At 36.1% G+C, this 24,268-nt stretch overlaps 1 protein-coding gene across 1 annotated transcript; it reads left to right on the top strand.

Annotated features, from left to right (window-relative positions):
• The first annotated feature begins 1,119 nt into the window (after positions 1 to 1,119).
• LOC118915720 (mitochondrial import inner membrane translocase subunit Tim9-like) lies at positions 1,120 to 3,088 on the top strand. The gene has a single exon (XM_036891896.2). The coding sequence runs from the start codon at positions 1,334 to 1,336 to the stop codon at positions 1,601 to 1,603; it is 270 nt and encodes an 89-aa protein (XP_036747791.1). The 5' UTR covers positions 1,120 to 1,333; the 3' UTR covers positions 1,604 to 3,088.
• Positions 3,089 to 24,268: the final 21,180 nt, after the last annotated feature.

The raw sequence follows: 24,268 nt of genomic DNA, 5'->3' as shown, positions 1-24,268 counted from the left end.
ATATTGGAGAAAAGTACTAGCAAAGGAGGAGGAAATAAGATGGAGCTCAGAGATGGAGGAGTTCACATTGAATAGGAGTTGGGACACTGAACTTCTGAGCTTAAAGGAAAGTAGGCAGAGATGTATATGAATGTATACATGGAAGTAGAATTTTAAGGGACATCATGCTTGATAGGCCTGATTCTCTTGATTTAAAGGAAGCTTTGAGTAGGAGATTTAGAAGAAAGTAATGATAGTCATTACATGGTATGGGCAAGCAAACTGATAAGGATGAGTAAAGGACTGAAATTCTGAATGGGGGTTCAGCCAAGGTGAGAGATCATATTTGTTAAGCATAACAGTTAATATGGTTTTGAGGTATTATTCTCAGCATTCAGCCTTCTAGTACACTGAAGAGTGGAGTTAGACAATTGCATTGATCCCAAAGTCTGGATTTTACTGGGTCAATTGCAATTGGCAGACAGTTGTACAGATAAATCAAGAATGCTACTGTAATAGCACTTTACAGGATATTACTTCAGAAATTTGGACTGAAGTGTAAAGATACAGCTATTAGGTAAAAAAGTGAGATGTGATATTAATCCTATTCAGATTCTCAAAGGAAATAACCCTAAAGCTGTATCCATAACTATTAATAAGAAGGAAAGAAACCCTCACTTACAAATGTAAAAGGATCAAAACAATTATAAACTGGCAAGGATTAGTGGTGAAATTTCTTGGGTGAAAGCTGTTGCTTTGCTCTCTTATATTCACAAGGTCAAAGGGTGGGTGGTGCTTTGCTGCACCAAAAACTTAGATGGGAGTGCTCCCAAAAGATTATTTAGAGAGCTTAATAAAAGAGAGGAAATTGGAAACTATTGTTCACTAGTTGCAAACCTAGAAAGCATGAAATTAGCTGATAAGATACTTTGGTGGCTAAGTATTTACCTTTTCTATTCATCATTGAATTGGAGGTTCTAACAGCACAGTAAAGGAAGGAAAAAAAAGGACAAATTGGAAAGGAAGAAGCAAAATTGTTTTTATTTCTAGGCAATATGGTTACCCATTTAGAAAATTTTACAAATCCCACAAAATCACTGTAAGAATTCATGAGTTGAGTGTTCTCTTTCATCCAGCTGCGGCGCCAGCCCTGACCCCGGCCCTCCAACCCCAGTCTCGTCTGGCCATGCAGCACTCCCAGACTTGCACTGGTGTCGGATGCAAGAGCCTGTGCTTAAGTAAGAAAGCAGGCCTTACCGGAGACAATTCAAGCAAACCTTGGACAACTATTTTTCCAGAACAGAAAGGAAACTCATGCATCAGAAAAGGTGACTAATAAACATACCAGAAGAATATGGCTGCACAAGTACCAGAATCTGATCAGATAAAACAGTTTAAGGAATTTCTTGGAACCTACAATAAACTTACAGAAACCTGCTTTTTGGACTGTGTTAAAGACTTCACAACAAGAGAAGTGAAACCTGAAGAGACCATCTGTTCAGAACATTGCTTAGAGAAATATTTAAAAATGACACAAAGAATATCTATGAGATTCCAGGAATATCATATTCAGCAGAATGAAGCCCTAGCAGCCAAAGCAGGACTCCTTGGCCAACCACGATAAAGAAGTCCCAACGGATGGACTCCTGATCAAAGATTGCCAGCAGTGTTACCTGGAAAGTGAGGATTCATCTGATAGAATCCCCTGAAAGCACGAGCTGCCATGTTAAACCATCTGTCATGACTGTTTGGCAAATGGAAACCACTGAAGAAACAAAATTGCTATTCACTAGGAATAATCAAAATAGGAGGTCTTATTGTTCAATGAAAATAATAAGATGCAACATTTGTTAAGGTCTTAAGATTAGAAAAATAAACCATTATTTCGTCAATTGTGAATGTTAATTTTAAAGCAAAATATGTGTTCTATCATGTATGAGACAGAGAAAAAGTTTTATTACTAAAAGTAAAATAAATGGAAGTATCACTGAGCAGTTGTTTATACTATATAGTACCATAGTATTCTGACTGGACTGAGGATACGTTGAAATATTTTTCAATCAGGATCATCTTCCAAATATTCCTGTTCATTCATGTCTGCCTCAAATTGCTGGTAAATACATAAAGTAGTTACTTGCTAATCATTTCAATGCATGATCCTTTTCTTGCCTCCCTTCTTGTGTCAGGGTGGACATTACACATTCTTATCCTAGCTACCTTTTCACATATCTTCAGGAAACATTCCATCTGAGACTAGCTTGGGAATATTTAAGACCATTATGCTCTATTGGAGACTGTTGTTTTGTGTCTTGTTCAAAGTTGAGAGTCCATTATGAATGATTCTGAGTCAGACCAACAAACAATATTCAGTGTCTTCTCAGCCATGACATGATCAGTGTAATAAAAAGTGAACCAAAGTTAAAGTAGTGTCTTATGACCAAATGAACTCTAAATCAAATCCTTTCCTGCATTTGCAGGAACTTCTAGTTGATGCATAAGTATAACAAGCAGTTTAGTAAATGTAAGTGAACTAATACCTATTAATAAATTGGCTATGGATGGATTTCACTTGATATCAATCTAAAAAGAACATAAGTAGCTTATATGTAAAAATTTTTGGAAGTGATTTCTATGTTTTGTCATATGAGAAAGTAGAAGTAATGTTCTGCTTGGATAATTTATGGTTTTCTATATTACATCTAATTTTTAAACCACTGGATCATTTAACTTACAGGCCCCTTAAGATGAAGTAATTAAACCTCTTCTTTCACATACTTTTGACGCCATAATTACAGTCAATAATTTTAGACTTAAGGTTTGTGTCTAGACACCTAATTTTACATTTTCAACATAAATGTTCATTGCTGGGTTTTTAGTAACTTTTCTTAGACATTTAAAGAAGGCATTTATTAAATGAAATATATTACTATTTCACAAAAAGGTTTATTTTAAAAGCATGGCCGTATAGAGATGACACAATAAATCAAAATATTTTGTATTGAACCTTTTAAAGAAAAAGATTTAACAGTGACTGCTTTCAAGCTGATGGAACTAATGTGATACAAAAACAATTTGATTAACTCAACCAATAAACAATCAAATCAGTTAATTAGAAAAAAAAAAGAATTCATGAGTTGAGCAAGGTCTCAAAATAACAGGTAGAAATATAGAAAGTTAATTGCATTTCCATACATTAAGAAGAATTACTGGGAATTGAAATTTTAAAAAACAATTTACAACAGCATCACAAAATATGAAATATTTAGAGGTAAATTTAACAAAATATGTGCAACAGTTGTGTTCTAACAAGTATGAAATATTAAGGGGAATTAAATAACTTAATAAATGAAGAGAGAGATACCATAATTGTGCATTAAAATATTCAATGTTAACATTCAGTTGTCTTCAAATTAATCTGTAGATTTATTGTAATCCTTATTAAAGTCCCAAAAGGTTTTTTATTGTAAAAATTGACAAGCTGTATATAAAATTTGCATGGAAATGCAAATGACCTTTAATAACCAAATAATCTTTGTAAAAAGTACAAAATTGGAGGATGTTTATACCTGATTTCCAGACTTACTGTAGAGTTACAGTAAACAAGACAATAGATTATTAGTGTAAGAATAGACATATAGATTACTGAAACAGAATACAAAATAGAGAAATAGATCCACATACATGGTCAATTGATTTTTGTCAGAGGTGCCAAGTTAATTGGGAAAGGGTAATATTTTCAATAAGTAGTACTGGAACAACTGAGTATCCAGATACAAAATGGTAAATAGTGACCATTATCTTATGCCAATAGTTATAAGTTAATTCAAAATAAATTGCATATCCAAACTATGAAAGTTCTGGAAGAGAGCATATGAGATATTCTTGTGATCTTGGGGTAGGCAAAGATGTACTTAGAACAGAAAAAGCATGAGCAATAATAGAAAAGATAATAAATTGAACTTCACAAAAATTAAAAATATTTGCTTTTCAAAAGACACTGAAGAAAATGAAAAAGAAACACATTGTAATAAAATATTGGTAGATAGTATACTTGATAAACAACTTGCTTCTAGAATATGTCAACAACTCTTATAACTAAATAATAAGATAGACAATCCCATTTAAAATAAAATGAAGGGATACTTTGTGAAAATACCAGTGGCAATGGCATGTGAAAAAATGTTCAATGCATATTAGTGAAATGAAAATTAAAATCACAATGAGATACTACAGTATACCCCACTATCTGAGTAAAATGCAAAAGACCAACAACATCAAGTTCTCGAGAGGATGTAGAAGAAATGGAACATTTTTGGTGGACATGAGAAATGGTACAGCCACTCTGGAAAACTATATGATAGTTCTTCTATATGACTCAGCAATCCCACTCCTAGGTATTTATCTGGGACAAATTTAAGCAAATACCTACACAATAATTTGGATTTGAATGCATGATAGCTAAATAAGGGAAAGAATCAAATTTTCCAAAGAATGATGAATGGATAAATAAATAATGGTATGTCTAAACACTGAAGTACCACTCAACAATTTAAAGGACCAAGCCACTGATACACACAACATGTATGAATCTCAAAAGCATTATTTTTATTTTTATTTTTTATTTTTGTAGATAATTATTTTTTGTTGAAAGATAGTTGACACACAGTATTACATTAGTTTCAGGTGTACAACACAGTGATTCAACATTTATATACATGATAATTCTAGGTACCAACTATCACCATACCAAGTTGTTACAATATTTTGACTATATTCCTTATGCTATACATTACATCCCGGTTACTTATTTATTTTACAATTGGAAGTGTGTACTTTTTTTGTTGTTGTTGTGTGAGGGCATCTCATATTTATTGATCAAATGGTTGTTAACAACAATAAAATTCTGTATAGGGGAGTCAATGCTCAATACACAATCATTAATCCACCCCAAGCCTAATTTTCGTCAGCCTCCCATCTTCTGAAGCATAACGAACAAGTTCTTACATGGAGAACAAATTCTTACCTAGCGAATAAGTTACATGGTGAACAGTACAAGGGCAGTCATCACAGAAACTTTCGGTTTTGCTCATACATTATGAACTATAAACAGTCAGTTCAAATATGAATATTCATTTGATTTTTATACTTGATTTATATGTGGATACCACATTTCTCTCTTTATTATTATTGTTTTTAATAAAATGCTGAAGTGGTAGGTAGATACAAGATAAAGGTGGAAAACATAGTTTAGTGTTGTAAGAGAGCAAATGTAGATGATCAGGTGTGTGCCTGTAGACTATGTGTTAATCCAAGCTAGATGAGGGCAATAAACATCCACGTAAAAAGCATTATGTTTTGTAAAAGGTGCTAGATACAAAAGACTACATACATACTGTGATTCCATTTATAAGAAATTCCAGAAAAGGCACAAGTATAGGAATAGGAAGCAGATCAGTTGTTGCCAGAGGCCAGAGGGATTGAATGCAAAGGAGAATGAGGAAACATTTTGGGATGATACAAATGATCTTTATCATTATTGTGGTGCTATTCAAATAACTGTATACATTTGTCACAGCTCATCAATTATACACTTAAAAATTAGTGAATTTTAATATATATAAATTAGACTAAAAAAACAACCAAACAGCTAGTTGAAGAAAAGAAGATGAGAGAAAAAGAACGGAAGCTGACCCACCCCATCTGCAAGGGCAAATGGCCTACCACCAGCCTGCATTACTGAACATGGGAGGAGAGACCTTACATTTGAACGAAGTTTGAAGAGATGTTATCTTGGATTGCAAATTTTATGTTCTGAGTTTGATACTATGGATTGTGACTTCAGTGACCACTGAACCATCTATTACTTAAACTGAGAAATAGTCATAAGACCTGTGAAGTTTTATTTTTCAGTGGCAAAAGAAAGATCTTCCACCTCTGAATAACTTTAAAAGGTCAGTAGTAGTGAAAATAAAGTTGGATCCCATGAATCATGCTTGTCCAGTGTACCCGTTGCACTGGCAGGAGAGTATTTCAGAGTGGTAGCCAGGAGGCCCAAGGTGGGCAGGCATGGAATCAAAGCCAGAGAGAGTAACTGGGAGCACGTGAAGGAAACAAATGAGTAGGAGTTATTAAGGGCTTGCGAAGAGAAGTTGCCTACATGAGTGAACTAAAAGATAGGAAATTATGTTTTATTTTTCAAAATAGTTGCTGGATTAAAGAGCTATTTAGTATCATTTCCCCTGCAGGTTTTTATCTTTGCAACATAACTCATTCCTGTGCTCATATAATCACTCATTTATTCATTCAACAAATATTGATAAATGCCAGCACATTGCTAAGCATTTGGGTGCAGAGGTGATCAAGCCAAACACAGCATCTGCCTTACCAAGATTTATGGTTTAGCAGGAAAGGTAGGCAATTAAATAGTTTTCTTTTTAATTATAGTCCTGGAAGGTAGCACATTGCATATTAGGTGCTTAATGAATATTTGTTGAGTGAATTGTAAGACCTACTGGCCTTATTCCGGTCAGCGTTTCCCCCCGGTGAGAAAACGAGGGCCACGGCAGATCGATGCAACAAGCCAGAGGTTTATTATTATTCCAGCTAGCTGGGGTCCAAGTGTCTGCCCGACACAGCGGGTTTCAACAAGGACCCTGAGCACTCAAAGCCAAGGGTTTATATAGCATTTTCAAAGCACTTAACTCATAGTAATTTTCCACAGCTACACATTATTTTTGCAAGTCATACATCCTGGGGTTAAGCAAGAGCAAGATAAGACCACTCCTCAATTGTTACGGCGGTTCTGCACGATAAGCTTGGTATGTATGATTAGCTGACCAAGGTTAGCTGACCAAGGGTCACAGCTTCCCACAACCCGGTGTTCATGATTAACTTGTTTTTCAAGCTTTACCCAGTTCCAGTTTTTCTTTCTAAGTCACATACTCAGAAAATGGTTTCTAGGCCCTTAAGATGGCTACTCTTATGCTAACCTATTTCCATTCTTACAGAATAAACACATTTTATAATTTGTATGTGTGTATGAAAAATATTGTCAAATAATCCTCAAAGCTGCTAATACTTATTTTCTCTGTTTTTGGATTAACTGGCGTTTTTGCAATAAAAAAAAAATCTGACAATGTCTGGTCTTGCCTCTGTCCTTTTCTGTATGATTTATCAGAGTTTACAGATACAAAGATCTATCTGCCCAGAATTCCATGGGATTAGAGAGCACAGATCCATTTCTGAGAGGTGAGGCCTACTTTTAGGAGAAATGGCCTTCCCATGTGTGATAAGGAAGAACTGTGGGGAGCAAGGGCTTTTGGAGAAGTCAGAGCATACGGGGTCTGCCATAGGGGAAGAAAGGTGAAGGAGGTCGAAGCAAATAAGATGGCAGATGGTAATGCGCACTCTGGTGTGGTTCTCTCCTGGGCACCACAGAACTTCAGAAAAATCCATAAAAATATAGATGTGATTGGTATGAGTGGGAATTTTGTGTAAGCTCATGAAGCTTCTAGATCTGATACCATATAGGAGAAAGCTGATCTGAAAAAGTTCAGGAATGAAGGCAGAAAGAGAAGAAAGAAAGGTATAGAAAGCATGTGGGTAGTTCTGGGAGCCTGCTGGGCTGAGTCACAGCAGAGCTGTTCAACCCCAGTAACTCCAAAGAAATTGTGAATTAAATATATATTTGTTACAAGATGTCATTGGGTTCAAGAAAAGGAAAGTTAAACCCACAATAAACTTATCAGCTGATGCTGTGGTGCCCTGGGGAAGCTGTTAACTCGTTATAGCCCTTAGCAGCTGGAGGCTGTAGTTTCAAAGCTTTCCTGGGGATGGAAGACAGGGCTTTTTTGTGAGACAGAAATTAGAACTGAAGTCCCTGCATAAAGGCAAGACCTTGGACTGCTGTCTCTCAGTGAAAGGGGAGTCAGAAAAACTAAACACTCAAACTAACAACTAAAAACATATCCCCTGGGAAATCAAATCTCCAAGCTTTTTCCAGATATGAAGTCTCATTTGACATTCTTCCTAGGGTTTTAATATGAACACCAGTCTTTCACACCAGTGGGCTCTGAGGATGTCCAGCAGAAGCAAAACTCTTTGTAGCAATGCTTCCAATAGTCCAGAACATAAGAAACGTCTAAGAAGAGTTAGTAATTAAATTTATAAACAATAGAAGACTTAAATTTCCCTTGGGAGAGAAAAATCAGACATAGTGAAGGGGAACTTGATCATCAAGAACTTGAGAAAATTCAACAATCTGAATGATACTATACAGTAACATTATTAAAGTGATAAAAGGAGTAAAAAGTAAAAGGAAAGAGTAGGATATTACATTAGAATATGTGAGTTTGAAAAATACTGAACTCCTAGAAATGAAATCATTGAAATTAAAAATTCAATGGAAGGATTAGACAATAGATAGGTAATAGCAAAAACGTGAATTATTGAACTGAAAGAATTGAGAATAAATGCAACAAAGATAAAGAAATGAACAATAGGGGAAAAAAGGTTAAGACATAGAGGACAGACTGAATGGGGTGAACATGTATCTAATATAATGAGAGTTTAGAGAAGAAGAAAGAGTAGAGGACAAGCACTATTTAAAGAAATTTCTGTAATTGAATGTGTGTCCTGGTTGTAAGCAGCATATTGTTATGTTTTGTTTCTTTTTTTAGTCTGACAATCTTTGTTTTTTTATTGGAGTATAAATTCTTTTTGTCATTTAAATGGTTACTGATATATTTGGGTATATATTGACTATTATACTGTTTTCTTTTTATCTCATTTGTCCTGTGTTGCTTTTATCTCCTTTGTTGGATTAATCAAATATTTAAAAATTAATTATCTTTTTTCCTTATCAGCATGAGAATTATGCATTCTATTAGTGGTTAAAGCTGTGCTGTCCAGTACAGTACTCATTGGGTACATATGACTATTTTAAATTTAAATGTGAATGTAAATTAGTGAAAACAGAATTTAAAAATTCAGTTCTTAATGTCATGTACCCAATAGCCACATGTGTGTATTCACTACTTGGACACCACATACGGAGAACATTGCCATCACTGCAGAAAGTTCTATTGGATAGCACTGATCTAGATACCCTCAGGGGCTGTTACATCATCTGGGTTTTCTGTTTGCCTTGTTTCTTGGTATGCCTTGTCATCTTTCATTAAATGATAGCAATTGTATATGGAAAAATTGCATAGTTCCATATGCTTTTACCATTCCTCAGAAAGGGTTTATTCTGTTCTTTTTTAGGAAGCTAGGATGGGGATCAGATCAACTTAATGTTATTACCACTTGAATTGCCATGGTTCATCTGTGTTGAGGTTTTTATTGAAGTAATTATACAATTGGTTAGGCCTCACTCTTGGGGACATGGTCTTCCAGGGGTCTTAACTGAGAGGCTGGGGTGTTTATTAGGGCACCTTCTTTGTGCTGTGTCATATACTCTTACTTTTGTCCCCTTGGCACTGTCGGACTATTGACAACTCTGCTAGGCTTTTAGTTGGCATTCTACTTAGATTCTTAGCCTCTTGCTTTGTGTATCTTAAAATTTTGACTATATGCGACGCTTGCCTTGCCTCTTCCTTATCCTTGCTGTCTTGGTGAATCTGGATTCCACTTTTTGTTCTCTGTCCTGTGAAATTACCAGAAACTTACAGTTATTCTGCCTCTTAGCAACTGCACTCTACCTATATTCTTTGCCTATTTGCCCAGAACTAAGAATTAGGAAACCCCTCAAGGGGAAGCTTCTTGGATCATCTCTCTCCTTCACCTCTTTTTAGGATCTTGGCTCTTGAAGTCCTGGTTGACTCAACAGCTCTCAATGCTTTCAAACAGAGTTCTTTTAAAAATCTTTAAAAATTTTTCTAGTTTTTTTTGGTGTGAGCATTCATTGCTCACAAGCTATGCTATTATAGCTGGAAATAGAATCCCTTCCACTTCATCTGCAGCCTGGTTAATTCTGGTGCAAGCTCTACCAGTGTTCACAGGAAAGTCACTTTTTTTATTACCATTATTTTTGTATAGTTATGTCATTTTCTATGATAATAATATGACTGCCACTCTGCTGTACCTGTAAACCCTTAATGAAATATTGGGGATGTACTGGAAAAGCTCATATGATCTAATGAAGATTTAATTTGGGGGGCAGACTTCTGAGGGCTATAATAATAAGTACCATTTATCAAAACCACCTATCAAATGCCCTGTGTGTCAGATATAAGTTGCTTCTAATTAGTAATAATAATTCTGTAACATATATATTATTGTTCCAACTTTAGTGAGAACAGACCCAGGCCTCAGAATGATTAAATAACTTCCCGTTGGCATATCCAGGTCTGACTGACTTTAAAGTCCTCAGCATCATTTCCCACCTATTCTTGCAAATGTAGCAAAAGCTTAGGAAGACTGTGTTCCTCACATCCCCTCACACTTAGCTGCAGTCACTTGCTATAATTTAATCCAGCCTTTCTAGGTGTTATCCTCCAAAAATAAAAATAGAAGTAGACAACAGACCATGCTTATTGTACAGAGAGGCTCCAAAAATCATTTTAATGAGGTAAACCTATGAGCATTAGTAATAATCTGGTAATTAACAGGATGTTCTCTGCTTTAGGCAAAGTTTAACTGGCTGGGCATAGTTGGGAAAATCACAGATGAGGACTCTTTTTATTAAAATAAATTAGCAGTGCCATGGCATTTTTTATTGATAATAGCTTTTTTAAGCTTAGAGTACCATGCACAGCCACATAGAAGATGTTGGGCACTGTTTTTGTTTTATCTGCCAACTTGGAAGAAAGTTTCATGACCCCAGTACTGAAAAGCTGACAGGACCTGAAAACTTTCCTCCACAGCTCCTTGCTTAAATCAGATTCTGACCTACCCATTGCTTGTCCTCTTCCTGCCCTCCTAAAGTGCTCTTCATATTAATCCCATTCTCTGTGATGTTTTATTTTCACCAGAAATAGAATGATGGTAAATTAAATTATGGTTGTGGATTCCCTGCAGTCCTAAGTCAGATGTTAGAAAGGTGGTAATTGAAGAATGATTTTGATTCAGAGGTTTGTTTAGGGTTTTGTAACTCTGTCTAGAAACATTTGGAAATGGGTAAGTCCAGATATTATAAGAAGGAATCTTATCTTATGAATGCTTCATTACAATCATATTCATAGTTCAGAGACTGATGTAAACCTTTATTTTCTGATGCCATTGGCTCACCTTTCAGTCCAAACAGAACAGTCATCTGATGAGCATCAAGAACTATCATCTTATTTAGTCTCTTGCCCTCTGTTCTAGTATTTCTTCTGTTCCCTCCCTCTCCCTCTGCCCCTTCTTGCTGGGTTCTGGTAAATTTTACTGCCCCAGGAAACATATTTCAGACTCCATCTTTGGGATGGTAATGGTGAACCTTTATTTTCTTAAATGGCCTACCTATAAGGCAAACAAATTTTTCTTTTGTATCATAAATTAATCTTAGAGAATCCTATGTTCTAGGATTATTAATAAAGAAAGTAGGCATGACACACTAATGGGAGATTTTAAGAAGTGTTTTTCTTTTTTATGTAACAAATACGAATTTCTGTATAACTCTAGGGATACAGCATATTCACTTGTTGTGTTTATTAATCATGTACTTTGTCTATATCAGGCACTGTTGGGTGCAAATAGGTAGGTATTTTGTAAACAAAAAAGATGCAGTTCCTGCCTTGGTTAGGATACAATCCAGTTGGGAAGAAAGAAAGCAGACATGTTAAAACAAACAGTGGTGAGTTCAATGAAGATAAAGTAGAGGATATGCTTATAGGGATTATATACTGTGTGTGCATGTGTGTGCGTGTGCATGTACTAATTAGATATGAAAAAAATCACTAGCACATAGGTGGCATTTAAAGATGTTAGAAATCTATGAGATCAACAAGGGGAAAGAGGGTCAAAGACAGGGAAGTTGATTCTTGGATTACATACACTCTGTGACTCAATTTGTTTTAGGGGATGTTGTTGAAGGTTAAGTCTGGTACCATCTGCTGAGACTGCTTAGCATTATCAGGCATTTTATTTCACAGACTCCTTTCCCTTGTTTCATTTTTGTAAAAACCTTGGGGACTTCCAAGGTCCTTAAAGGCCAACAAAACAGTCTGTTCAAAGTTAATTGCTCCAGTGTGTGCTCCGTTTCTGCTGTACCAAGTTTAACCAGAGGGACCCTCGCTTAGACTTCCAGGAGTGAAGCACTTCTCACCTAATCATACTTTTCTTTCACTTTATGGGCAAAATGAATTTAGACAAGATCAATCCTGACACCCATAGGAAATTTGCAATCCTAGAGAGTCAACAACCATCAATGTACCACAGAGCACTCCATAGAGCTTCTAGTCTTTTCTTTCCAAAGATCCTTAAATTCTCTAAGTAGAACTAGCCCTTTGAAGAATAAAGATCTATTTAGGAGCAGTTTTCATGGTAGTGGATTCCTGCTTGGTAATTCCTCCTTTTGATTCTGGAACACAATATGAATTTTTATTCTCCCTTAGATCTTATGAAGAGCTCAGGCCTTATATATTGAGGCCTGCCCACTTCCCTGGGTGGTGGACATGACATGATTTTTTTTCTTTCTTAATGAGTATGGCTATAGAGTAGCCAGAAACAAAACAAAATTATTCTTTCAGTATATTATTCTATAAATGACAGAATATATTTTAAATGAGTTTAAGTTTAAAGTATATAATTCACTGCTGGTTGAAAGGAAACTAGTGTAATATTTCTGGAAATTAAACTAATATTATAAGTATAACTGTACCCAATGGTCCAGCAATCCCATTTCTGGGTGTTTTCCTACATGTGCATCTATAAGGATATTCATGACTGTTGTGATTCAGAAAAAAAACCTAAGTGGTCATTGCTAGGGGGATGAATAAATAAAAATATGGAATTTTCAGTTTACATAGTAGTGTCGTCTGTAATTAAGGACAGTATATTTCTTTCTTTGCAATCATGTTCTTGCCTAATTATACTGGCTAGGACATTTATAATAATGTTGCACAGAATGTGACTTAGTTTCTTGATCTTAGTGGCAGCCTGCTTATTTTTCTCCTTGAGAATTATGTAGCAGCATGTTTTCTTCAGTAAATGTTTTTTATCCAGATGTTTATTTCTATTCCTAGGATGTTAGTCTTTGTCCAATTCATTTAATGCATTTATTGAGATAATCATACGATTATTCTCTCTTGCATGTTAATATGGTAAATTATCTTGACAAATTTTTAAATGCTAAACCAACTTCTCATTTTCTTGGGATAAACCCCAATTTAGCTGTAATATATTCTTCTTTTTCTGTATTGATATATTTCAATTTGTTAATATTTTGTTAATGACTTTTGCATCTATATTCTTGAGGGCTATTGGCCTGTGCTTTTCTCCTCTTATAATGTCTTTGGCAGGTTTTATTATCAGAGTTATATTGGCCTCATGAAATGGCTTGGGAAGTGTTCTCTCTTCTACTGCCTAGGAGAGTTTAAGATTGGTGTTATATCTTCCTTACATGTTTGATAGAATTCTCTATCTGGGTAAAGCAGAATATAAGACAGCCATTTTCTTTATAGGAAGGTTTCTAATTACAATTGACATTTTAAAAATAGACATCAGTCTATCCAAATTTCTTTTTCTTTCTGTGTTGGTTTTGGAATTTGTGCCATTCAAAGGATTTATTCATTTTATCTAAGAGTAGATAAAACACTTTGGATACTAAAGAAAACTGTTTGGATACTATAGAAAACTAAAGAAAGTGGAAGGAAAACTTAAGACATATCCTGCAGTAATTAAGTTGGAAGGCTCTTAAGGGAAGCTAAGGAAATAAAGTACAGCCTTTGTCTGTATTGACTGCCTCAGATGTCTGTGAAGTCTTTCTACTGTGACTGCTCACAATTCAAACATTCCCAGTAGATATTCAACTTACAGCAACTTCGTATTTGTTGTTTTCACTGTAGTTACTCTGTGACCAGCTCTGTGGTATCTTAGAATTCAACCAAGATTCAGAACTCTGGTGCAGATTTCTGACATCTTTTTCACCACTTAATTCTGTTTTCTTTTCTCTGGCACTCTGCCTCATAGATTTCAGTTTCTCACCCTTCCAAACTCTAATCTCTGTCTCCCCAGCTCTGTAGACTAGCTTTCTCTGCATGGCATATACCTTCCTGCTTTGCAGTGTGTTGGGCAGAAATTGGGGGTAAACATGAGGGATTACAATCCTGTACCACCTGTTGTTTGAAGTCTGGGAACAGTTCTTTCATACATTTTGTGCGGTTTTCTATTTGCTTATGGTGAGACATCTAACCAGCATCAGTTACTCTGTTAGGACCAGAAGAGGATGGCCGTTCTTCCCCAGAGTCTATAGCAATCTTCTCTTAGACCAGAATTAGTTAAATTCTCATATTCATTCCTGAACCAATCACCAGCAAGGGGTATTCAATTACCATCTTTGATGCAATCTAGTGAAATGTACACTCTAGATAGAGTTGAGGATGGTAAACATTCTTAAGGGCATATTTTAAAAAGAGTGTGAATCAAAGGGATTAAAGTGAACTTCTTTGGGATGAGTTAAATGTTTTAAATATTGATGGTAATGCTCGTTACATAACTTTATGCCTTCAATATTCACCAAACTGTAAACATATAATTGGTGAATTTTATTATAGTTAAGCTCAATAAAGCCAATTTTAAAAAATGATTGTTTCCAGCTTTTGTTGCAATATACAGATGACATATTTTAAAAAGTACAAATATCAACAGAAAAAAGAGCCAGAGCCCCAGTCTCTAAACCTTACAGGGAGTATTACATAAGGTAATGTTTTAACTGTAGGATTACTAGCAGCCAAAGACAGAGAGTATCTTCCTAGGCCAGAAGCCTTGAGAACATTTTATTTGCATTCTTCCTCTTTTTGCTTGGTCAGTGTCACCTCTCAGGTAGCTGAGTTCTTTCTTTCTCACATCCTACTTGAAAATAAAGTGCTTTCCTCTCTCTTTAATGGAATGGCCTCTTTTTCCTTATAGAAACCCATCCTTTTTAGCCTCTCTTAATAGCCTGCAGACTGAAACAATAGAGTGAAATGTCTTAGTTTATCTTCCTCAAGAATAATCTTTTCATTAGTATCATATGTGTCTTCTCCTTAACTTATTTGGGATTGTTGGTGATGGAAGCCATATGGCTTTGAAGTTGCTGCCCTGTAGCAGACACTAGTGGCTGTCTATAGAGTATCCATCCCTCTTTTTCCTACTTAGCAGAACTCAGAAACTGATCCAGTATCCACCATACTCTCATGTAGCCCATGCAACTCAGGGGAAGTTGACCTCATCCTCTTTGCACACAGTATGAGACTCAGTAAATCTTTGTTGAATGAATTGCTTTCATTAAACGTTATTTTAACTTCTTATTTGATCTCCTGTTTTCCTTGGTAGACTTAGGGTTTTTTCATTTATTAGGTAGTGTTGGCATAGTGTCTAAGGCCTGGAGGCCTGGCCTGTGAAAATGTAAGAGACCTGGAAAAATCCCCCAAATCCCAAAAAAAACCAAAATGAAGCTTTTTATTAGTCAGCATTGGTTAGATTATGCTCCTAATAATTATTTCCCAGGTCTTAGTGACTTAATCTGAAAAGCTTTATTTCTAGCTTATGTTACAAGTTTATTGCAGCTTAATGATGAGAGGGGGATTCTGAGTGCCATATAATTGCTACAGGACCCAAACTGATAGAATCTCTACAATCTCTTATTTGTAACACATAGAAAACACAGCCTCCTGACTGCCAAGGCAGGGAAAGATGGAGCTGAAGAATAGAGCACAGGCTTTTCTCTGTCTTATCACCCACTTTTCACTGGGCAGGATTAATCACATGGCTTTGCTCAACTGTTGGGATGGAAAAGTATGGTTTTCTTTTTGCCTAGAGGAAAGGAGTGCCTCTTAGGACATTGTCAGGATTCTGGATATTTCTCTGAGTTAAATAGGGAGGTATAAGAGAATTTGAAAAGAGTGATGAAATTGATTTATCTTCAATAATACTGAATATTGTTTGGCTGTTGTCTTGGGATTGGACTGTAGGAGAGGTTGGAAGCACAGAGACTTGTTAAGAGGCTGTTGCAGTAATTTGATAAAGAGAGGATCTTGGGCTCATGTAGTAGTAGTTGAAATGAAGGGTACTTGTCATATTCTTGATGTATAATAGACAAAGCATGCAGTTCCATGCCTAAGTTTGCATTCTGTATAAAATGTAACTTGTTAAGTGTATTGAAATATCTATATAAATGAATACAGAACATAAAGAGCCAAAACAAAGTGTCCTGAGAAATTTGAAATATGGCCACCAGTAAATGTTCAGCCTTGGAGAGTAAAGAAAGAAAAAGATAAGAGATCCATATTACCCAGACTGATGTATGAAAATCCTTGAAGGCTGCATTATAGTAGGAGAGGCCATTGCTAGTTTTTTGTAGTTTATGGGAAATTTATATGCCTCTGTGATGCACATTACAAGGCGTTTACTCCCTCTCATCTTTGCTCAAGTGATGTGTATGGCCAGCTCTTTCCTGGTCATCCTCTTTAAAACTGAAATCTACTTTCTCCTGACTCCTGCTATCCCCTGACTCCTGCTATCCCCTGACTCCTGCTATCCCCAGTCCCACTTCTCTACTCTATTTTTCTGCATGGCTCTCATCACTATCTGTTATATAATGTTATCTGTTATTATCTGTTTCCCCACCTAGACTGTAAGTACCTTGATGGCAAGTACTTTCCTCTGTTTTGTTCACTCCCATAACCCTAGTGCTTGAGAAATACTAGGCAAACATGTATTTTTTAATGAATAGATGGTATAATTAATACAAACCAATTGGATTTCAACTAACTTATTTTTTCTTTGTCCTGATGTATTGTTTTTATTTGCTCTTGGTGCGAGCCTGTTGTTTTTTTTTTCATGCATGTCTTCTCAATTATGAAAATTGCAACCATATGCAAGTAGAGAAATGATATTATGTCCATATAGCTATTGCCCATCTTAAATGATTATCTACTTATGTTCAGTCTTATCTGTTTCCCCATCCTTATCACCACCCTGGTCCACAAATTATTTTGAAGCAAATCTAAGACATCGTATCATTTCAATATGTATCTTTAAAAGACTAGGACTCTTAAAATACATAGTTATAATACCATTCTCACACTGCAAAGAAATGAGCTATGACTCTGTAATATCAGCACAGAAAAAAAAATTTCCGTAATGTCAGACAGTATCTAGTCACTGTTTAATGTTTCCCAATTGACTCACATTTATTTAACAGTTTGTTCAAATCAAAACACAAATAAAATCTCTAAATTGCAATTTGATGGGTATATCATTTATCTATTGGTACACTAATGCTTTGTAAAATATCCCATAATACTTCCTAGTTATAACAAGAAGTTATTGCTAATGGTTGAAAAACAAGATTCAACTAAATACATTTAAAGATCTAATTGACTTTATTCAATGATTCATGAATTGGGCAGCATCCCATCTAGCAGACAGAACGGAGTTCCATGGAGTTGTACAAATGGAAGAAAGAGAATGGGACAAGGAAGTTAAAAGAGTAGATTATTTTGGGCAAGGATACCTTCTTTTAAGGAAAGGCAGGGGGTCTTCTCATGCAGATTACCTCACTAGTGCTGATGAAGAAATTCCAGACTGATAGGCTTGAGATTCTGTTCCTGGAAAAGGCTGAAACTGCAGTTAGGTTAGGTATTACGTCTTGGTGGGGCTTAGCAGAAGTGATACCATTTTGGCCTGTTGTTTCTTTTTAACATGATGTATCTGGGTCATTTCTTTAACAAATAAATTGCAACAAGGTAAATATAGAGAGATGGAGGAGAAACCAATATATTAAAAGAAACTTATAAATGATATGTCTACCGTAGATATTCATCCTGTCTGGCCTCATTTGCATATGTGGGTTTGGCTGGCTATTGGCTATGTGAACTGGCCTCACCTGGGGTGGCCTGGATAATTTGGCCTTGATCCATTGTCTATCATCATCCAGTAGGCTAGCCCAGGCATGTTCTCATAGCAGTGGCAAAGGAGGGAGAGAGCAAGCAGTTGCATGTAATTCGCTTCAGGTTTAGGTTTCCACATGGCACACCATCACTTCTGTTTCATTCTTTTGGTCCAGGCAAGTGAATTGCCAAGTCACAGTGTCAGATTGGAAAGCATTATAGAGTTACACTGCATAGAGTGGGTTTAAGAATGTAGCAATTTTTGTAATCTACAGTAGATATATCGCTTATAAGTTTCTTTTAACCTATTGGTTTCTCTTCTATCTCTCTATATTTACCTTGTTGCTATTTATTTGTTAAAGAAAATGCTATTTTTTAATCTCTGAGGAGCTGATTTCCTGGTTTTACTCTTTTAATATTATTTAACATTTTCTATACCTCTATATTCCATGTAGTCTGTGGTTAAATATAAAGGGCTAATCAGATTTGGATCTGATTTTTTTTCTGCCAAAAATATGTTATAGGGTGTATGGTGAAATTCTAATAGGAGGCACATACTACTTTGTTGTCTTTTTGTGATGTTAGAAGCCATCATTGATTTTTGCCTAATTCATTATTTCATTATTTGTAGAAGAATGGTGATATTCTTACTTTTTAACTGGAATATCTCTACAGAGAAAAACATTTTCCTTAATCAGTTATTAGATTTCTCTGAGATGTGATAGGAATAGGAAAAGCAGAGCAAATGAGTCAAGAGTGTGGACAGAGGGGGAGAAGCTGTGCAGTGAAAAATCAGTATACCATTATCAGAAAAGAGTAATATTGTGTAGGCTAAAATAGCTGATCTCCACTCTGCCAAGAGAGGGAATTATTTGGTCCAAAGACCATATGTATGGCTCTAATGACAGGGATGTTCATTAAATATGCCATTGAATACATGAATCACATAGCCAGTGCATTTTTAAAAATTCCATTCTTTACCAAGTAATTTATGATGATGATTTGGTTTTCTATATTAATCTGCTTTCTGAATTTTTGGTCACACTTCTCTTGCAAATGAACAACTTCATTTGAGTTTATTCAGGAATCTTTTGAATATGATTAGTGAAAGCTTCTCATGTCAAGTCTTCTTAGTCAAGTTTTATCCTAGGCAGGGTAAATATTAGGTTCTGAACTGTGGTAAATTCTTAAAAGTAATACATCCTGGGGAGGGCTTTTTATACTAAAGGTAAGCTTATACATTTCTATTTCGCTCCTACAACCTTAAAAGGGTAAGAATGGCATATTACCTAATATGAGTGGATAAACTGGCTTTTTGGTTAACAAATGAAATTCTGTTTTAAACTTGTTACTCTCTTATTTAAAGGAAGTTCTCTAGAGTCTGAACATTTCTGGGTGAACTAATAAAATATAATTTAGAGGCCATGAAAACTGAGGACCTTATTTCATTTACCAATATACTGTTATCAGAATGTCAATACAGGTGATCTATTTCTTAAAAGACTTCCTTCACATGGCTTACAGGGTACTCTGCTCTTAGTTTCCTTCTACATGAAAGACTGTTGTTGGCTTTCAGTTGCCTTTGTGGGATCATCCTCATCTTCTTGACCTTGAAATGTTGGGATTCCAACATTTAGTATATCTCTTTTATTCTCTATCTATGCTCATTTCTTTGGTGACTTAATTCAGTCCTTTTGCTTTACATACTATTTATGTGATCCTCAAATTCACATTTGTAGTTCTGACTTTTTCTCTGAACTCCAGGAATTTATTTGTAACTGCTGACTTAACATCTCCACCTGGATATTTTAAATATACATCCCAGTTTTAACATTTCTTAAACCAAATTCCTGATTTCTACTTGATCATCATCCTCTTTCTGCAAAAAAGAGAAAGTAAACAAAAGATGCCTCTCCTTGTGCAGTAGGGGTTGTGAGTACACTTTCACTGCTGTGTAACCTCGGGCAAGTTACTAAGAATTTCTGTCCCTTAGCTTACTTACTGGTAAAGATTAAATGAATTAATATTTAAGAGGATTAAATGAATTAATTTATGTAAAGTGCTTGGAAAATCTCCTGGTACCTACTAAGAATCATTTATGGCTTAACAACTCATTATTCTTTTTGTCATTTTATTGTTTTTATTATTATCATCTTGGTAAACAGCATCTTAATTCACCTGCTTACTCAGGCCAAGTACTTTGGAGTCACCCTTGACTCTTCTCCCTCTCTCTGCATGAAATTCATCAGAAATTTCTGTTGGCTGTACTTTCAAGTTTGTTCTGAATCCTGCCAGTTCTCACCACTTACATGCCTACAACCAAAGTCTAAGCCATCATCATCTCTTGTCTGGAAAATGACAAGAATCTTCTCATTGGTCTCTCCATTTCTGTTCTTGCCTTTATGGTTAATTTTATGTGACGACTTGACTGGACCATAGATGCCAAGATACTTAGTCAAGCATTATTCTGGGTGTTTCTGTGGGGTTGATTTTAGATAAAATTAGCATTTTAGTTGATAGACTGAGTAAAACAAATTGTGTCCTCAGTATGGGCGGTCCTGTTGAGTTTGAAGGCTTAAATAAAACAAAAAGGTGAACCTGCCTGTAAAAGGAAAATCTACCTGCCTGACTGCCTTGAGTTGGAACCTTCATTTTTTGTCCTGCCTTTGGACTCATACTGGAAGATCAGATCTTTTGGGTCATGAGTCTGCCAACTTTTGGACTAGAGCTTACACCATTAGTTTCTCTGGTTCTCATGGCCTTCAGATTTAAACTGGAATTGTACCATTGGCTTTCCTTGGTCACCATCCAGCTTGCTGACTGGGGATCTTGAGACTCTTCAGCTTTTGTAACCACATGAGACAATTCCTTGTAATAAATCTCAGTCTCTCCCAATCTATCAATCTATATATCTATACCACATATATAGCCATATATGTATATCTTCTATTGGTTCTGTTTCTCTGGAGAACCCTGACTAGCACACCTTGTAAATCTATTCTCTCAAAAAAACTAGAAGAATTCTTTAAGAAAATGTAACTCCAGGGGTAAAATCCTGGGGCAAAATACCTTTGAAACTGAAATCAGTCAAAGGGAGAAATAAAGTGGAAGAAATCCAGTTATCGCTTACAAGTGTCCACTTCTGCTTGCCAGTGTCTCTGGCAACCTGGCTGCAGAAGGAGGGATTCCACCCAACTTCTCTGGTCTAGATAAGCCCTCTCGCTCTTGTAATTACCTTGATATGGTGATAGACTACTTCTCTCCACTTCTTGATATGGAGATGCACTAAGGCCAGAGGAGAGATTCTGGAAATACTGCAATTTTACCCAAAGAAAGTAAATCTGATCACATCAGTCCCCTGCTCAAGACACTTCAGGGGCTTCCCCTCATGTTTGGAGTAAAATCCTGTTACCTCCTTGAAGGTCCTGCATGATCTGGCCCTGGCTCATTCCCAGATACTATCTCTTTTCTCATCTACTACTCTGTGCCTTGTTTACCACACTCCTGCCATTCTGGCCTCCTTACTGTTCCTTGAACTCACAAATCTGCTTTTCATAGAGTCTTTAAATATTCCATTCCCTCAACCTGAAATTCTCTTCTTCAGATATCTATGTGGCTCATTCCTTCTTAGTTCAAAATTCTACCTAAATATTAATTATCAAGGATGTCTTCCCTAATAACCATTCTTTCACTATCTATCGTGCTTTATTTTTCTCTGGACTCTTCATGTTTTATTAGTTATGTATTTATTTATTTTTTTTATCTGTCTGCTGGTTAGACTGTAAGATTCATGAAGTCAGAACTTAGTCTGTTTCACTGAATGCTTTTGACTAGTGCCAGGCAGTGCCTGTACATGGTAGCTGCCCAATCAGTATTCATTGTTGAACAAACACCCAAAACATAAATAACTGCACTTTCTTTTGCTTAAACTTCAACATTCATTGTTCATTTTTGTTATCATCCTGCCCGGTCTTTCAATGTAAGCATAATTCACACAACTGCCTTTGTGAAGAGGCCTCTTTTTGGACTCTATAGAGTTAGGCCTGCTTAGGTCTCAATAGAATTCTTTATTAAGGAAATTCTACAGCAAACTCATAAGTATATGATTGTATTTTCAGGTATCTTAATTAATGAGGAGGGAGGGTTATTACTAGTTTCCTTATTAACAGAAAATCCTGTGTTCCTTTTTGCCTCATGGTCAGCTGAATATAGGAACTAGAATATGCAGTCACATGTGTGACTAGATGAAGGTTTCTTAGCCTCATCCTGCTAAGTAGATGATTTATTCTGCGTTCCAAATAGCTGAGAATTTTTTAGTGTTAAATGACTTTTTAAAAAAAGATACAGCAAAATATATTTAGGAAATTGCCCATAATATCTATGAAATAAATAATGAAGTATGACCTGGCATAGTAAGCCCAGTCAAACATGATAAAAAGATTCTAAATGACTTCCAGTCCCTTGTCCACAGGTACTAACTATTAATAGTTTTTTGTGCTTGTGAGATAGTGAGTTATACAAAATACTATTTGGTCATTCAGATGAAAACTGAAAACAGTTCCTGAAAACACTTCAGAGCCTTAAAGGTGAAATGGGTATCTTGTCATGTTAATGGAAGCTTTTTGTACCCCCACCCAAGGGCAGGGACTGGAGGTTGAATCAGCCAAAGGTCAGTGATTAATCAATCATGACTGTGCAATGAAGACCTCACAACACCCCATGAGAAGAGAAGAACATATTTTCTCTTTTGCATCCTGCTTTGTTTCTGGGGAGAGCTTCCATGCTTGGGGAACCAGAAAGTTTCCACTGCCACTGAACCAGGCCCCAAGCTCCACGAGGATAGCAGCTTCTTTATTTGGGACCTTGCCCTGTGGATCTCTTCATCTGGCTAACCTGTATCCTTTATTAAACTGATAAATGTATATATTTCCCTGAGTTCTGTGAGCTGCTCTAGTAAATTAATCAAACCTAAGGGGAAGGTTGCTGGAACCTCCTGTCTGTAGCTGGTAGGTCAGAAGGACAGACAATAGCCTGGGCCTTATGTCTGGTATCTGCAGTGGGGGGTGGAGGGGCAGTCTTGTAGGATGGAGCCCTTAACCTGGGGAATCTGGTCTCCAGGCAGACAGTGTCAGAAGTGAGTTGAGTTCCTGCATACTCTCGTGGTGGTGCATGAGCTCTTTGTGTATTTGGGAACTCCCCCCACCACCCACAGGAATCAGGTTGGGAACCCAAAAGAAGGAGTTACTGTGTAATACAGTATTCTTGCCAGAAAAGAAACTGTTAATATACCAGCATATAGTAATATTTCCATTTTTAACTTAACTCTTCTATTTTTGTAACTCACAATATGGCTTGGTCTTTCCATTGTCAGTTAATATAGATCCCATCCTTGTATCATGGGTTGCATGGTATGTCATAGTCTGAATATATCATAATTTATTTAAAAGGAACTATGATGCAGTACATATACACAATGGAATATTATTCAGCCATAAGAAGAAAACAAATCCTACCATTTGCAACAACATGGATGGAGCTAGAGGTTATTATGCTCAGTGAAATAATCCAGGTGGAGAAAGACAAGTACCAAATGATTTCACTCATATGTGGAGTATAAGAACAAAGAAAAACTGAAGGAACAAAACAGCAGCAGAATCAGAGAACCCAAGAAGGGACTAACAGTTACCAAAGGGAAAGGGACTGGGGAGGTTGGGTGGGAAGGGAGGGACAAGGGCAGGGAAAAGAAAGGGGGCATTATGATTAGCATGTATAACATGGGGTGGGGGGCATGGGGAGGGCTGTGCAACACAGAAAGACAAGTAGTGATTCTACAGCATCTTACTACACTGATGGACAGTGACTGTAATGGTGATTGTCAGGGGGACTTGGTGAAGGGGAGAGCCTAGTAAACATAATGTTCTCCATGTAATTATAGATTAATGATAACAACAACAACAACAAAAAGAACTATGATGCTGAAGGCATTTCTTCCTTTCACTTTTAGCTATAATAAACAGCTTATACAAATACATTGGTTGACTATTGCAAGTGTGGCTATAGCTTAATTCCTTGCAATGACCTGCCAGGTCAGAGTATAAACACTTTAAATTTTAGAAGATACTGTCAAATTGCCTTCAAAATGTTACATAAATTTATACTTCTATCAACTGTATCAGCACTGGTCATGGTTAAACCTTTACATTTTTATCCATCTCATGGGTATAACTAACATCTTGTTTTGGTTTGCATTTCTTTAAAAATAAATTAAAATTTTT

Source organism: Manis pentadactyla, chromosome 9, assembly GCF_030020395.1.
Source record: "Manis pentadactyla isolate mManPen7 chromosome 9, mManPen7.hap1, whole genome shotgun sequence".
In the NCBI taxonomy this organism is placed as follows: domain Eukaryota; kingdom Metazoa; phylum Chordata; class Mammalia; order Pholidota; family Manidae; genus Manis; species Manis pentadactyla.
This window is presented reverse-complemented; position numbering and strand designations above follow the sequence as displayed.